Source organism: Pyxicephalus adspersus, chromosome Z, assembly GCF_032062135.1.
Source record: "Pyxicephalus adspersus chromosome Z, UCB_Pads_2.0, whole genome shotgun sequence".
Lineage (NCBI taxonomy): Eukaryota > Metazoa > Chordata > Amphibia > Anura > Pyxicephalidae > Pyxicephalus > Pyxicephalus adspersus.
In genome coordinates this window covers 18,775,257-18,791,003 of record NC_092871.1, presented here as the reverse complement: position 1 = coordinate 18,791,003, position 15,747 = coordinate 18,775,257, and the positions used below count along the sequence as shown (strand labels likewise).

The 15,747-nt window shown below is 41.0% G+C and overlaps 1 protein-coding gene across 1 annotated transcript; it reads left to right on the top strand.

Annotated features, from left to right (window-relative positions):
* Positions 1-2,571: 2,571 nt before the first annotated feature.
* LOC140343933 (olfactory receptor 5AR1-like) lies at positions 2,572-3,576 on the top strand. The gene has a single exon (XM_072430835.1). It carries the CDS (start codon positions 2,572-2,574, stop codon positions 3,574-3,576), a length of 1,005 nt encoding a protein of 334 aa, XP_072286936.1.
* The last annotated feature ends 12,171 nt before the right edge of the window (positions 3,577-15,747 follow it).

The window sequence follows — 15,747 nt, the reverse complement described above, 5'->3', positions numbered from 1 at the left end:
GGAAGACCCGTGCTGCTATTATTAAACTGAAAATGCCAGGCTAGCTGTGGTGTTAAAGGTCATTTAATGGTATGCCAATTTTGAGGTTGTAGCTTGGGAAGTGTTGTAAGGCAAGTATATTTCTCCCAGGATCCTTTATATGTCAAGTAAAGTCTCAGGGAAAGTTCTTTTGGCTGACTGGTAGGAACTGCATATGGGCTTCCTGAAATGGAGTAAGAGAAGACATGGTGGGTCCCCAATCCATTTGTTCAACCTTGTTTCTTGGCTAATTGACCAGGTAACCAGCTGCAGTTGTAGCCTGAATAAAAAGTGGTTGGGAGTAGTTCTCTAGATGCAGTTCTTGGTGTTCTAGGGCCAAAGCTGGGATTCCTAACTGAAAAGGAAATCCTACACTAATGCGAGTTGCACTTTAACAAGCAGAATATTTATTTAGATTTTTTGTTTGCCTGGGGTGTCCCAGGGGAACCATTTCTAGATAGGTGTCTTTGTAAAGAGTTTAGTGCTTAGACAAGCAGGATTTAACTTGGTGAATATACCTGCTGATATTTTTAATAAAAGTTCTTTCCTGAATACATTTCTCAATGTTCCTCAGACATTTGGTCTTCTTCCCATGGCATTTTGTTGCAATTGGCTGCTGTAGAGCATCCCGAGATCATAGCAAGCAGAGCTAAAGTGCTTGCGTATTTATCTAGTGGAAATGGAAATATACAGTCCCTATAAATGAACCTATTTGCCAACCCTGGAAATAGTCAAATGGAGGAAGAATGCAAAAAGAAGGGGTTGGCAAAAACATATATATTTTGTATTAATGATTACTTCTCATAATACATAACAGATGCATGCTTTGAAACAACTGGAAACACGGGTCCAGTTCATTTCAGCCCTGTAGGGGCACTAAACAATAAGCTACTGACAGGAATATACAACATATTAAAAATCATGTCCCATATAATGACAACAGTGTCGCATACGTAGGGTAGGTTACACAATGCGTTTTGCCTGATTTAGGCTTCGGTGGTAACATTACGTTTTAGCGAGGTTGAGCACGATTACTTGGCAGTATATATTCCTTCAGGAAATATCGTATGTTGTGTGTAAAGCATCTGAGGGGATCAATGTCCCAGACAAGTCAAAAATGTGGGAGACCACATCCCAAACAGTGAGCAATACACACAGATGGCGGCTGCAGTCTCTGTGCTGATACCATGGGACCAGAATGTCTCCTTTTTTGGGGTGCTCATCTTAAGTTCTTCCTCCCTAAGGGGAGTGGTCTCCATATGCGACACTATTGTCATTATATGGGACATGATTGTTATTATGTTGTATATTCCTGTTAGTAGCCTATTGTCTAGTGCCCCTACAGGGCCGAAATGATAATGATCTGGACCCATGTTTCCAGTTGTTTCAAAGCATTGATCTGTTATGTATTATGAGAAGTAATCATCATTATTACAAAAAATATATGTTTTTGCCAAAAAAAAACTTCTTTTTGCGTTCTTCCTCCATTTGATCATAGCAAGCAACCTGAATGTCTTCAATATTGACTTTAATTGTCTTCAATATTGACTTTAATGATGCTCAGATATGGTCCAAGCATTGAGAAATGTTGGTTTAACAGGTCTAGAACAGAAACTTTAATATATTGATATAATTGGAGCAGTGACATATGTTAATGACAACATTATGTTGTGCTCCTTGCTCATTAAAAATGTTTTATTGAACAAAACCAGTACTTGAACTGAATTGTTAAATTGATTTTCTAGCATATCTGCCATATCATCTGCCTTAAAAGGTTAAGATAAACGTGATAATTAATATAACAATTCTAGGTTGCTTATTTTAAGTACCTTTACTTCTGAGAATCTTCCTCTATGGGGAATTTCTCCTATGACTTAATAACCTCTAAATACAATATAAACAACTGTACACAATTAGCAGATAATGTCAATGTGTTCATTTCAATTGCTTCACACTATATATTTCATAACCTGCCATTTCTAATACCTTGAATCTGTTCATTCAAGTGCAATGTATTTTTCTTCACTATTATCCTATGTTTGTCTAAAATAAATTCAGATTTTTCCTTCACTATGCCGATCCATTTTTCAAGTTTGTTTTATTTCATGATATCTTTAATGTTTATTACAATATTTAAAGCCTTCTAAAGAGCCATGTAAAGTCATTCCTGAAATGTGGAATTACCTGAAAACCTTCATATAACTTTTGCTGATCATATATCACAGATCATAAACTGGTTTTGCACCCATAAATCCAGGGCCAGAATTTTCATCTTTGGCACTTACACGAGAACCCTCTGCTAACATATCGTCCTTTATACTGAACACGTTGCTTTACCTAATCAGCCTTTGTAACAGCATTATTTATCATTTTAGAAGCTAAATATTTTTCTACTAGTGGAAAATGTGTTACTGAATGCTGTACATGGAAGAAATCTCTTTTTCACTTACTGCCCAATGGTTCTAGTGGTAAATCTAGAGCTGAAAAAATAGTATCTCAAAATATTCCATGTTTATTGACTGCCTTTATGCCTTTACTACTATAAAACAATTTATGGAACAATCAAATACAAGTGTTATTACATATTTTATAATTGTTGGTATCTCGGACCAGCCTGCTCTACAGTTACTAATTTTCATTCTGGTTTTGATAATTTATCTTTTAACTATTGGTGGTAACTTTATCATTCTTGTTCTTGTATGTATGGATCATCATCTTCATACTCCAATGTACTTCTTCTTGGCCAATCTGTCCATTATGGACATTTCCTGCTCTACAATTACATTACATAAAATATTGGTTTCATTCATTTCTGGGGATAAAACTGTGTCCATAACTGGCTGTTTGATACAAATATTTATGTTTTTATCCATGGCTTGCAATGAATTGATGATTTTGACAGCAATGAGTTACGATCGCTATGTGGCCATATGTGACCCCTTACACTATCCCTTGGTCATGAACCCAATGGTCTGTACAATTTTAGCTGTTGTATGCTGGGTTTTAAGTTTCTCAGAAAATATACCAACCTTTATGGAGCTATATCGGTCAGCTTGTTATAAGTCAAATGTAATCAATCACTTTTTCTGTGATGTTGTTCCCGTGAGAAAGCTTTCATGCAGTGACACATTCAATTTGGAACTTTACATGATTGTTGTAGGGAGTTTTATTGATGGGTTCATTCTATTTCTGCTCACTTTCATTTCCTATGTTTACATTATTTTGACCATTTTGAAAATCCGAACTAGCATCGGTCGACGTAAAGCCTTTTACACGTGTTCCTCACATCTCACAGTGGTAATCCTGCTCTACACCACACTAGTCCTTCAGTACCTGAGGCCACAATCAATGGTCAGTTTGAACTCCAATAAGCTTTTCTCTCTGTTCAACACCATTGCTGTCCCCATTCTGAATCCTTTGATTTACAGTTTAAGAAATAAAGACGTGAAAGCTTCTTTAAAAAGAATGTTTAAGTTACCAAGAAATAAAAATCAAGAAGAGCTAGAAAAGGAGAACATCAGATTTATAACTTGGTATAAAAGTGTAATGCAGCAATAAAACATTCCTACTATACCATGAAGGAATTCCCAACTTTTTGAACCGTTGAACCAGAAGAACAAAATAAAAAAATCTTTATGTGTACAAATATATTGCGATTGAAGACAACTTGCATTAAATACATTAGGTCTTATAAGCATAATTTTATAAAATCAATTTTCTGTAATTTTGACCTATTTACCTTAAATTGCCAGTTGCTTGCATATTATACTAATCTTTCTCCAATGACCTGTAAAAAGCATACATTTAAAATGTGTCTAAGGCCAAAACAAAAATGTAATAAATTGCTAGTCCTTACATGTGATTGCTGTATTCATTTTAGGAGCTTTTTCCTGTTTACCTGGTGGCCCTGCTAGTAACATACTCCTAAACAATGTTCACATAAAGTACTGTATCTATAGAGATTTAGCATTGTCATCCTCAAACAAAAAGTATGTTAGGAATACGTCATCCTCAAACAAATAGTTAGGAATACAGAGCACCCCCTTTCCTTATTTCTATATTACTGGGGAGGGTCTGTAGTCCAAATAGATTGCTGGGAACAATGGTAATTGATACAAAAGTCAGAAATGTATAAAATAAATAGGTTGTTTATTTATTTAGCTGATTATTGTGAGAATCCTACTCTAAAGGAATATTGCCAATACACAGTGTCCTGTATACACCTTTGCCAGTAATAAATCCCACCTAGTGGCCCATCCACTGTTCAACTTGGAAATCATGGAACATGTGATCTTTAAACTGCTGAAGAACAGCATGCACAAGCAGAAAATCCCACATACAAATATTTATGTTTATTCTGACGGAGAAAGAGGATACTTGATTTCCTACAAGTGACCCTGACGGAGTGCCAGCCTCATGTATGAAACATACCAATTGTAGGGAGAGAGAAAAAGAAGAGGGGGAAGAAAGAGAGGCTTTTAAAGGCACTAACTTTAGTCTGATAAAATTGTTTACTTTATTTCGTAGTTTCTTATATACATGAATACCTATTGTGAAGTCAGTTTATGTACAAATACATTATGTACAATATTCTAAAACAATCAAATATGGTCAGCTCAAAACTATTTTCTAATACACAAAGTTTTGTTGAGAAGTTTTTTTTTTAGAACACATAACAAGTCCCATAACCAACACCAACCAACTATAGTATTCACCCAAACTGAGATTCCTAATGAATAAATGTTGTAAGAAATAGCGTGTGATTAGAAATGGATAGATGTAAAACTGGCAAAGGTGCAAATGTTTCTCTAAAAGGCTATCAGATAAAATTTAACTTACTGCATATGAAATAATTGATTGATTTTTATTTCATTAAGGAAAGGTAATAAATCAAACCACACTTGGTAGTGACATCAGCAATGGAGAGGAAGTTATTTTAATATTCAAGTGCTCCTTTCTGGAATGGGTATAGACCAAAAAAAAGTCTATATAGATGTATGACTTCAATTATAAAGGTAATTGTAATATAACTTGTGCTTACTTTCCTAATACAGTAGTTAATTATAGTATTCTGGGAAGTCACAATATGAGATAAATAGGACGTAGTGATAATGTTATCAGGTTCTGTACTGTAAATAAACGAAACCATAAGACTGCAGGAAAGTGTTTATGTGTTGCTATATATTTTTCTTATGTTGATCCAATTAGATTGTACTTATATAACTGTTGTCGTGAAGATGGTCTGTCCCGGAAGTTCCCCGAGTTGTCACATTGTTGTAAGCAGTATGCATGAATTGTCAAACTGTTCATAAGAAGATTTATCACATTATTAAACTGCATATAACCTTTCTTTTTAACTAATTTGCATTGAGATGTTGCCATTTAAGCTAACTGCTTTATTATCAAGTACAAACTAATCATTTGAATATGAACTGTGATGATGTAAAAGGACCATGGCTTTCCAATATTTGCTAAAGAAGTGTTACCGTTTTATATCATTTAACTATTACAGGTACCATTCCTCTCCCTGTTCACACAGTGCCCAACGAGGGACGGGAGGTCCCACACGTTTGTTATGGGGACCATTGACGGGACAGATCTGTTAATTCGGGGGACTGCCCCTATTCATATCTCTCTCCCTCATTAGGACATTGGGTTTTTCTCATGTCTCTCATGTCCTGGACCTGCCTAAGATAGGAGGTTTTGGCAGGTGAGGGCACGATATGGGGCGAGAGACATACAAATTATCTATGACAGTGTATACTCACATAATCTTTCTTTTACCTGTATACCTACCTAGGGGTTAGAAAAACATTAAAGTTTGCATATGTATTATAACAACTGGTTTATTTACATGTACACTCTAATTTTTATATAGGACTTTACCCTATCAAGCTTACTGATACTCTTTGACCAAAAACCAAAGAACTTTCTTGTTCCATTATCTCCCCTCTGCCAGGACATCAGGTTTCCCGATGCGTGGGAATGATTCAAGAAAACGATCCTCCCCCTCCCTTGATGGGCAAGCAAAGACACCACTGAAATTATATTGGAAAGCCATGGTTCTTTACATAATCACAGTTCATATTCAAATGATTAGTTTGTACTTGATAATAAAGCAGTTAGCCTAAATGGCAACATAATAATGCAAATTAGTTAAAAAGAAAGGTTATATGCAGTTTAATAATGTGATAAATCTGCCTATGATTAGTGTGACAATTCAAGCAGACTGCCTATAACAATGTGACAACTCATGCTTTTCTAGTTGGTACAAGTAAAAAATAAAAATATATAATTGCACATAACAGTGATATACAATGGATTAATACAGATAAAGAAATGAATGAAATATGTTCTATATATTATGATTTTGGTGCTTCTACATACAGAATAGTATATCCGGTGGGTGCTCCTCCCCTGGCGTGTGGGCAGCCTATCGAGCGCGTTTCAACAAGCAGGCGCAGAAACACTGGGAACTTCCGGAACTTCCTAGCCCTGCCTGGAAGATGCCCTTCCCCTATGACTTCCAATGAGCAACGGCAATTGCTATTTCTTACAACATTTTTTCATTGCGAATCTCAGTTATAGCATTAGAACCTGAAGCAACCCAATCAGTACTGGGATGTCATTCTTGAACAGCCACTTAGACTAATTAATATAATTCAGATACACACACGCAATGTAAGTAAAAATATTTTATCCCCTTTATGATTAGTTATCAATACATTATCAAGAATATTTGCTATATATTTTCTATATATTCTTTACATTTGCTTATACATATTTTGAGGAATGTATCTATCTTTCACCATTTATATGTAATGAACGGATGACTCAAGTACAATACAAACCATTAATGTCATGCTGTTTTCCTTTTGTGTGAACACTAGTTCCGGTATAATAAGCTCTGATATCCCCTGATGAAGCCAATCTAGGCGAAATGCATCAGGTTGAGATTTGTTATGTGATCTAAAAAAAACATTTCTCAATAAAACTATGTATATTAGAAAATAGTTTTGAGACGACCATTTTTGATTGTTTTATAATATTGTACACAATGTATTTGTACATAAACTGACTTCACACTAGGTACTATCGTATATATGAAACTACAAAATAAAGTAAAGAATTTTATCAGACTAAAGTTAGTGCCTTTAAAAGGCTCTCTTTCTTCCCCCTCTTCTATTACTCCCCCTCCCTACAATTGTTATGTGGCTGCAAAACGTTATGAGTGCTATGAGGCCATATGTAACCCCTTAAACTTTTATATCATCCTGGAACCCCGGGTCTGCATACTTTTAGCTGCTGTATACTGGTTTTCTGGTTGCTTAGAAAATGTAATACATCGGCTATGTGAAAAAGAAGGCACACCCACTTTAAATTCTAAACTTTTGCAAATGGGATTAAAATAAAAAATCATCTGCTCTTTAGCAGGTCTTAAAGTGTTTGTTGCTTGCCAGGAGGGAAAACCATCAACAATGATTTAAGAGAAACAACTGTTGCTGCCGATGAATCTAAGAAAGGTTATAAGGGCATTTTAAACGCACAAATATCTTGCTAAGTGTTTGGGGGACATGTTTAACTATGAGGGGCTATTCAGTAATAAAGGGTCCATTATTAGTGCTGCAAAGTCACTACAACTACTTTGTTATAAGGGCATTTTCAAATAATTTGTAGTTCATCTTTCTACAGTATAAAGGATTTTTCTACAACATTCACACATTGAAGACAGTTTCCAACTTTTTTACGAGTAGACATTACAGCAAATTCAACCAAAGGTCGGACTGTGAAATGCTCAGAGAAATTCCAAAAGATCCATTGGCTGCATCACACACTCTACAGCCCTTAGTTAGCATGTTAAAATGACAGTCCTTAAAAGTATCTATAAAGCACATGGTAGCATGGCTTAACTGTGCAGAGTTGAACCTGAAAAATACATAGGACTTCCCAAGCAATGTCTTTTCCCCAATGACCAAAGAGACTTAAGTAGGGATGTCTGGAGATAATGCACAGAGCCACATTTGGCAAAAACTAAACAAAGCATATCATCACAAACTTTACAAATAATTGTCAAGCATGGTGGTAGGGGGGTGATGATTTGGTCTTCTTTTGCTCTCCTGTATATCAAAGTGTTCTAGAGTCAAATGTCAGTCAACCTGTGCAACAGCTAAAGTGTGGACAAGATTGGGTTATGCAAAAGGATCCCAAACACCCTAGCAAATCTACAACATGTATATGTCTGAAAAGGAAAGAATCAGGGTATTGGGATGGCCCAAAGTCCAAACCTATACCTGTTCAAAATGTTGGGGTTGGACCTTAAGAGGTCATGCATAAATGAACGTTCACCAACCTCTATCAACTTAAGCAATGTTGTAAAGAAGAGTGGGCCAATATTCCTCTACAATGATATGAGAGGCTGATAAAGTAATACAGAGATAATGGTTGTTTTACAAGTTTTTTAAACTGTTTTACACAATAGACCTGATTTATGAAAGCTCTGCAAGGCTGTAGAAGAAACACTTGCATAAGTGAATTTGGGTGATCAAGCAAACCTGGAATGTCTTGAATGGATTTCCTAAAACTTATTATCTATCTGTTTGCAAATGTTTTCAATACTGGACCAGATACATTCCAGGTTTGCTTGATCACCCAGCTTCACTCATGAAAGTTTTTCCTCTCCAGCCTTAGAGAGCTTTAATAAATCAGGCTCAAAGTCTCTTTTGTCAAAAAAAAAATACTCCCTGGATCATGGTAGCTTTTTGCTTCAGCTCTAAATTGTATGGTGCATTAACCATATAGTTGAGAAATCGGCTATGTGTGAATCCACCCTGCACACAAAGCCACATGCAGGGGGCAATGTAACACCTGCCAGTACAGAGGGATTACATCATCCAATTATCATACACCATCCAAGGATTGTTGTCTTCACAGATGTCCACTTGTCCACTTTACAGATGGTCACTTGAAATCCAGTTTGATTTTTTGCCACTAGATGTCATCAACAGAATATATTAGGGTATTGTAAAGTTTAAAATGATTGTAGCCCTATTCATGTTCTTGCAACTACTCTCTCTCAAATTTTCAGAAAAGCTTTTGTTAGTCACCCCCACTTCTTCTCAATCCAAGTAATACTGATCTACAAAGGTTTAGCAGAATGTTAAATGATCTGTGAAAACCAATCTACTACCAATCTCTAAAAAAAAACAACATATGATAATAAAAGTGAGAAAGTGTACCAGGCAAAGGGCAATGAAGTGGGGTCAGGGATGAAAGGGAAGAAGGAAAAGAGCCCCAAAGTTGTGGGGGCTGGAGTTGACTAACAAAAAGGGCTAGTTCCACTGTGACAATCTGGAGATGGTTCATGCTATTAATAGATTCTCTGTGTCATCTGGGCCGGCGGTGTGGCTTTTGAGGCATTTGGTTTTAGAATTCTTGCAGCATAATATTTTTATTACCGGTATTACTCGTCACATTCCCATTTTGTTGTGGTTTTAGTTGGTGGGTGATTTTGTGGTATGGCAGGTGGTGAAGGGGTATAGATGGGAAAAGTGTGCCCCCATTGCACAGCGGACAGTGTCCTTTGAGAGGCTACAGGAGTTGGTTGGGGGGTTGGAGATGGTTGGGGTTGGAGAATGTTCATGTGAATATGAACGAGTGCTGTCTAAGGCAGCTTTTGTGATGGCGTTCTTTGAAGCAATGCGTATTGGTGAATTGATTAGCCCATGGCAGAATTGGGCTGGGGGCATTTTGGCGCGGGATGTTGTGTGTTCTTCGGACCAGGTAAGTTTGGTTATTTGGCAGTCGAAGACTGACCAATGGGGAGGGGCTTTAAGGTGCTGTTGTTTAGGATGGCGGGGTCAACGGTCTGCGTGGTGAGTGCAGTGGTGGATCTGCGGAGGCTGCGACAGAGGGTTGAAGGCCCCTTTTTGGTACATGCGGATGGGAAATTTCTGTATAAGTTTAAATTTATAGCAGGTTTTGAGAAATGTTTGGGAAAGTTGCGGGTGGCAGCACAGGGTTTGTGGGGCAGCTACTGAGGCAGCCAGGTGGGGTCTTGGTGAGGAGGCCATCAGAAGAATTGGGAGATGGGAATCCAAGGGGTTTCAGTTGTATGTCAGGCCTCATTTTTTGTGGGGGATTGGGGGGGGGGACTTTAATGAAAGGTAAGGAGTGGTGAGGGCAAGCATTTTTTGCCATTATTTGTGTCTCTTAGGTAGTCGGGCTTATCTGGTATAGATATTCGGGAACTTATGTCTGGTGGGGTGAGGAGAACAGAAGTGAGGACATAGGTCCAACAGTTGGCTTTGTGGAGGGAAGACGTGATATTATGCTGGTTTGGTGTCCTGGGCTTGCTTAGGAGTAGGATCGTGTCTGAGATTCAAAAATGTGCAGCTTTGGCCTTTGTATTAGTCTTTCTTCAATGACCTGTAAAAAGAATACATTTAAAATGTGTCTAAAGCCAAGAACAAATATAAAATAAATGGGTTGCTTATTCATTGGCTGACTATTGTGAGAATCCTACTCTAAAGGAATAGTGCCAATACACAGTGTCCTGTATACACCATTGTCTGTAATAAACCCCACCTACTGGCCCATCCACTGGTCAACTTAGAAATCATGGAACATGTGATCTTAAACTGCTGGAGAACAGTATGTACAAGCAGAAAATCTCACATTCAAATATTTATGTTTATTGTGCTTATTCTTCAACTAGTAAATTTGTGGTTGTGACTGCAAAAAGTTATGAGTGCGATGAAGCCATATGTAACCCCTTAAACTATCATATCATCCTGAAACCCAGGGTCTGCATACTTTTAGCTGATGTATGCTGGGTTTCTGGTTGGTTAGAAAATGTAATACATCGGCCAACGAAAAAGAGGGCACACACATTTTAAATTCTATATTTTTGCAAATGGGGTTGTAATGAAAAATCATCTGCTCTTTAGCAGGTCTTAAAGTGTTTGTTGCATGCCAGGAGGGAAAGACATGAACAATGATCTTAGAAAAGCAACTGTTGCTGCCGATGAATCTAAGAAGGGTTATAAGGGCATTTTAAACACAGAAATATCTTGCTAAGTGATTTGGGGACATGTTTAGCTATGAGGGGCTATTCCTTATTAAAAGGTCTTATATTAGTGCTGCAAAATCAATACAACTACTTTGTTAAAGGCAAAATTTCAAATAATTTGTAGTTCATCTTTCTATAATCAAAAGGATTTCTTTACATTTACACACTGAAGACAGTTGCCAAACTGTTTTTAGGAGTGGGCATTACAGCAAATTTAACCAAAGGTGAGACTGTGCAACTCTCAGAGAAATTCTAAAATACCCAATGGCTGCTTCTTGCACTATACAAGCCTTAGTTAGCATTAGAGATGAGCGAATCGAAGCCGACTAAGTGGAATTGGAACCGAATTTCAGAAAAAAATCGATTCGCAACAAATCCAAATTTTCTCATGATTTGTGTTAACTAATGGCAATTTTTTCTAAAATGGCAGCTACACGAGTGAGGACATGGGGCAAGGAACTCTGGGAAGGCGGGATGACCCATAATACGATGCATGCAGCCAATCAGCAGCCAGCCAGCTCTGTGATGTCACAGCCCTATAAATAGCCTCAGCCATCTTGGATTAAGACATTTTACAGCGTTCTGAGTGCAGGGAGAGACGTGTGCAAGCGCTAGGGAGAGTGATAGGAAAAACCTAATAGGATAGGAAAAACTGAAAAAACGATTTAAAAGTGCAGGGAAAGGATAGGGAGGAATCATTTCACAGCATCTTAGTGCAGGGAGAGACGTCAGAAGGCGCTAGGGACAGTGCTCGAAAAGCGATTTACAAGTGCAGGGAAAAATTATTTGGCAATCCAAATACCCATTATACAGCTCTGTCATTCCAGCAATTTATATATCCAGAAAAATATATATGCAGTTCACTGTTGCAGTTATTTGTGGTGAAAGCCTTTAGTGACATATTTCAGTACAAAACTAAAAATATATTCTCAGTTCACTTCTGCAGTTATATGTGGTGAAAGCATTTAGTGACCTATTTGAGTACAAAAAGAAAAATATATAGGCAGTTCACTGTTGCAGTTAGTTGTGGTAAAAGCGTTTAGTGGCCTATTTCTGTACGAAAATAAAAATATATTTGTCGCTTTTAGATGTGTTTTAATTTGCTTTAAATTTATTTAGTTCAAGTAAAAGTATGTCAGACAGAGAAGTGGCAGGCCATACACAGAGGAGTGGCAGAGGCCTAAATGTTTCTCGCGCAGGCAGAGGTCGCAGCAGAGCTAAGCCGCATGAGGAGGTTAACATGGTCATATGTAGAATATGTGGGCAGAAGGTGAAGCTTGGCCAGGGTGCCAATGTGGCACCACGGCCCTGCGTCAACATATTCAGCGTCACTATAAAGTGGCCTGGGAGAGCCGTGGCTCCGATGTAGTGGTCCAGCCTGCCGCAGCAACTGCTGTATCACCCAGTGGCACGCACCAGCTTTCAGGCAGTCAAGGCTCCACCACCTCAGCCGAAGGGAGCTGTATGTCATTTCCATCTTCTGCTGGTCCAGATGCTCCTGCTCCTCCTACTCCTCATAAGGCATTCGGCCAGCAATCCATCACCGATGCGATTGCCAAGAGACAACAGTATACATGCACTCATCCAACGGCGCAAAAGATGAATGTGCTCCTGCCCAAGTTGCTGGCGCTGCAGTCCCTCCCTTTCCAAGTGGTGGACTCTGCACCTTTCAGAGAAGTGATGGCTTGTGCCGAGCCGAGGTGGGGAGTCCCAAGCCATCATTTCTTTGCGAAAAAGGCAGTACCAGCCCTGCACAATTATGTAGAACAGAAGGTGGGCCAGTCCTTGAGCCAGTCGGTGTCTGCCAAAGTGCACGGCAACGCCGACGTGTGGAGCTGTAACTACGGTCAAGGACAATACATGTCCTTTACAGCCCACTGGGTGAATGTGATTCCTGCACAGCCACACCAGCAACTTGGCCAGGTGACATTGCTTCCGGAACCACATTCGCACGCCGCTGGTCCTGCGACAACGACCGCCTCTGCCTCCTCATCTTCCACCGTGTCCTCAGCCTCCATTGCAGGGACAATTTACAGTGCCCCTCCAGCATACCACATGTGCAGGGCACGGCGGTGTCACGCTGTTCTGCACCTGGTTTGCCTAGGCGAACAGAGTCACACAGGGGAGGAACTACTCCATGTGATTCATCAAGAAATTGAATCATGGTTTTTTCCGCCACAACTTAAAATCAGAGCCATGGTGACCGACAACAGGAAGAACATTGTGTCTGCGGTGCGTCAAAGAAGGCTAAGCCGTGCACCCTGCATGGCACACGTCCTCAATCTGATAGGAGTACTCCCATGTGTAACTTCGATGTGAGCCAGTGGCAGCTCATGCGTGACACCTGCCGTTTGTTCAGACCCTTTGAGGAGGCCACGTTATTTGTCAGTAGCCAGGACCACGGGATGAACAATGTCATTCCACTGCTTCATGTCCTCGAACAGATGCTGGTAAAACCGGTCAAGGGACTGGAAACCTGGCGCCTAGATCTCACGACCACATGAGCCCTGTGGGGGCTGAACTGGAGGAGAAAGAGGACATTGGAGCAAAGGCAATGTATAGTGAAATGGGTGGTTTTCCACTCAGGTGACAGGAGAGGAGGGGCAGCCAGAGGAGCAAGAGGGAGATGAGGAAGACGAGGCAGAGGACCCAGACACACCGTGGCAGTATGCAGTGGAGATGGAAGCAGGGAGTCCCTCCGAGTCGCTTGCAGAAATGGCCCGCTGCATGCTCACTTGCTTGCGCAGTGACAGCCGAATTGTCACGATTCGGCAGAGGGATGACTTCTGGCTCTCCACCTTGTTGGACCCTCGCTACCGGCCCATAATGGGAGCCTTTTTTACACCCGTTGAGAGGGGGGACAAACTGAACTACTACAGAGACTATGTAGTCAGTTGGCTGCTGCCTATCTGTGCCATCGTCCACTCTATCTATCTGGGCCCTCTGCACTCACGTTCCACTGCCATGGCTGCTGGGGAGGGGTGGCAGGAGCAGTACCAGCTCCATCAGCAGCAACCTGAGTCTAGAGTCACTGAAGAGCAGCTTTCTTCACCCACATAGTGAAAAAACTACTGACCAGCAGCTAGACATAGAGCAGAACCTGAACCAGCAGGTGGTGGCATACTTGGAGTGGACCCTGCCAGCCGTCATTGTAAATCCGCTGGGCTACTGGGCAGCCAAACTGGATTTGTTGGCGCAATTGGCCGAGTTTGCCCTGGAAAAGCTGTCCTGCCCGGCCAGTAGTGTGGCATCAGAGCGGGTGTTTAGTGCGGCGGGGGCCATAGTTACCCCAAGAAGAACTGGCCTGTCCACCCAAAATGTGGAGAGACTGACCTTTGTCAGGATGAATCAGGCATAAATCAGCCAGGATTTCCACCCACCAATGCCTGATGCATCTGATTAGATGATCCATGCGCCCTGACCCAAACCTTGACAAAAGAGACCAGTCTACTACTCTGATGCTGCCACCCGCCTGATGCCACACATCAGATGCCAGATGCTCTTTCTTTTACCCACCTTCGTCAGCGGGTACTAGCATTGCCACCCACCGCCCCACTCTGTCGCCTTGCCACTCTGTGGTCTTCTGATGCTGCTACTGCTATCTTCACACTATGTCACCTTGCCACTCTGTGGTCTCCTGATGCTGCCGCCACCTCCACACTATATCATTGGGCCACTCTGTAGCCTCCTGATGCTGTCGCCAACTCCAGACTCTGTCATTGTGCCACTCTGTGGTCTCCTGATGCTGCCGCCACCTCGACACTATGTCATTGTGCCACTCTGTGGCCTGCTGATGCTGTCGCCACCTCCACACTATATCATTGGGCCACTCTGTAGCCTCCTGATGCTGTCGCCAACTCCAGACTCTGTCATTGTGCCACTCTGTGGTCTCTGTCTCATGCTGCTGCTGCCACCACCTATAGACTCTGTCATCGTGCCACTTTGAGGCCAGTTATCCCTGTGGTATATTTTCTGACACCTCCTGCTCCTAACCCAAAAGTTAAAAGGATCAAGAGACCCCACTTTCACGGTCTGTATTCATACTGAAAATCCTGATGCTGCCGCTACCTCCAGACTCTGTCATTGTACCACTCTGTAGCCTCCTGCTGCTGCCCCCAACTCCAGACTCTGTCATTGTGCCACTCTGTAGCCTCCTGATGCTGCCGCCACCTCCAGACTCCGTCATTGTGCCACTCTGTGGCCAGTTATCCCTGTGGTAAATTTTCTGAAACCTCCTGCCCTGATTTCAAAAGTTACAAGGATCAAGAGGCCCCAGTTTAACGGTCTGTATTCATACTGAAAATCAAGATCAAGCGAGCTTTTGCCCTTCTGCTCACCCACCCGGCCCACCTGTCACTGTTCCCTGAGCGGGTCGCACCCGGCGTGCCTGGCGCTTGGAGCCAGAAGCGAGAGCCCCTCGGAGTCAAGTCCCCGCTTGATGCCACATAACAGATGCCAAGTGCTCCTTCTTTCACCCACCTTCGTCAGTGGGTACTGGTATTGCCACCCACCGGGTCACTTTGTGGCCTCTTGATGCTGCTGCTGCCATCTCCACACTATGTACCTTGCCACTCTGTGGTCTCCTGATGCTGCTGCTGCCATCTCCAGACTATGTCACCTTGCCACTCTGTGGTCTCCTGATGCTGCTGCTGCCATCTCCA

Bases quoted from the DNA above. Each gene is read 5' to 3' on its own strand.
- LOC140343933 (XM_072430835.1), top strand. From the start codon at position 2,572: ATGGAACAATCAAATACAAGTGTTATTACATATTTTATAATTGTTGGT.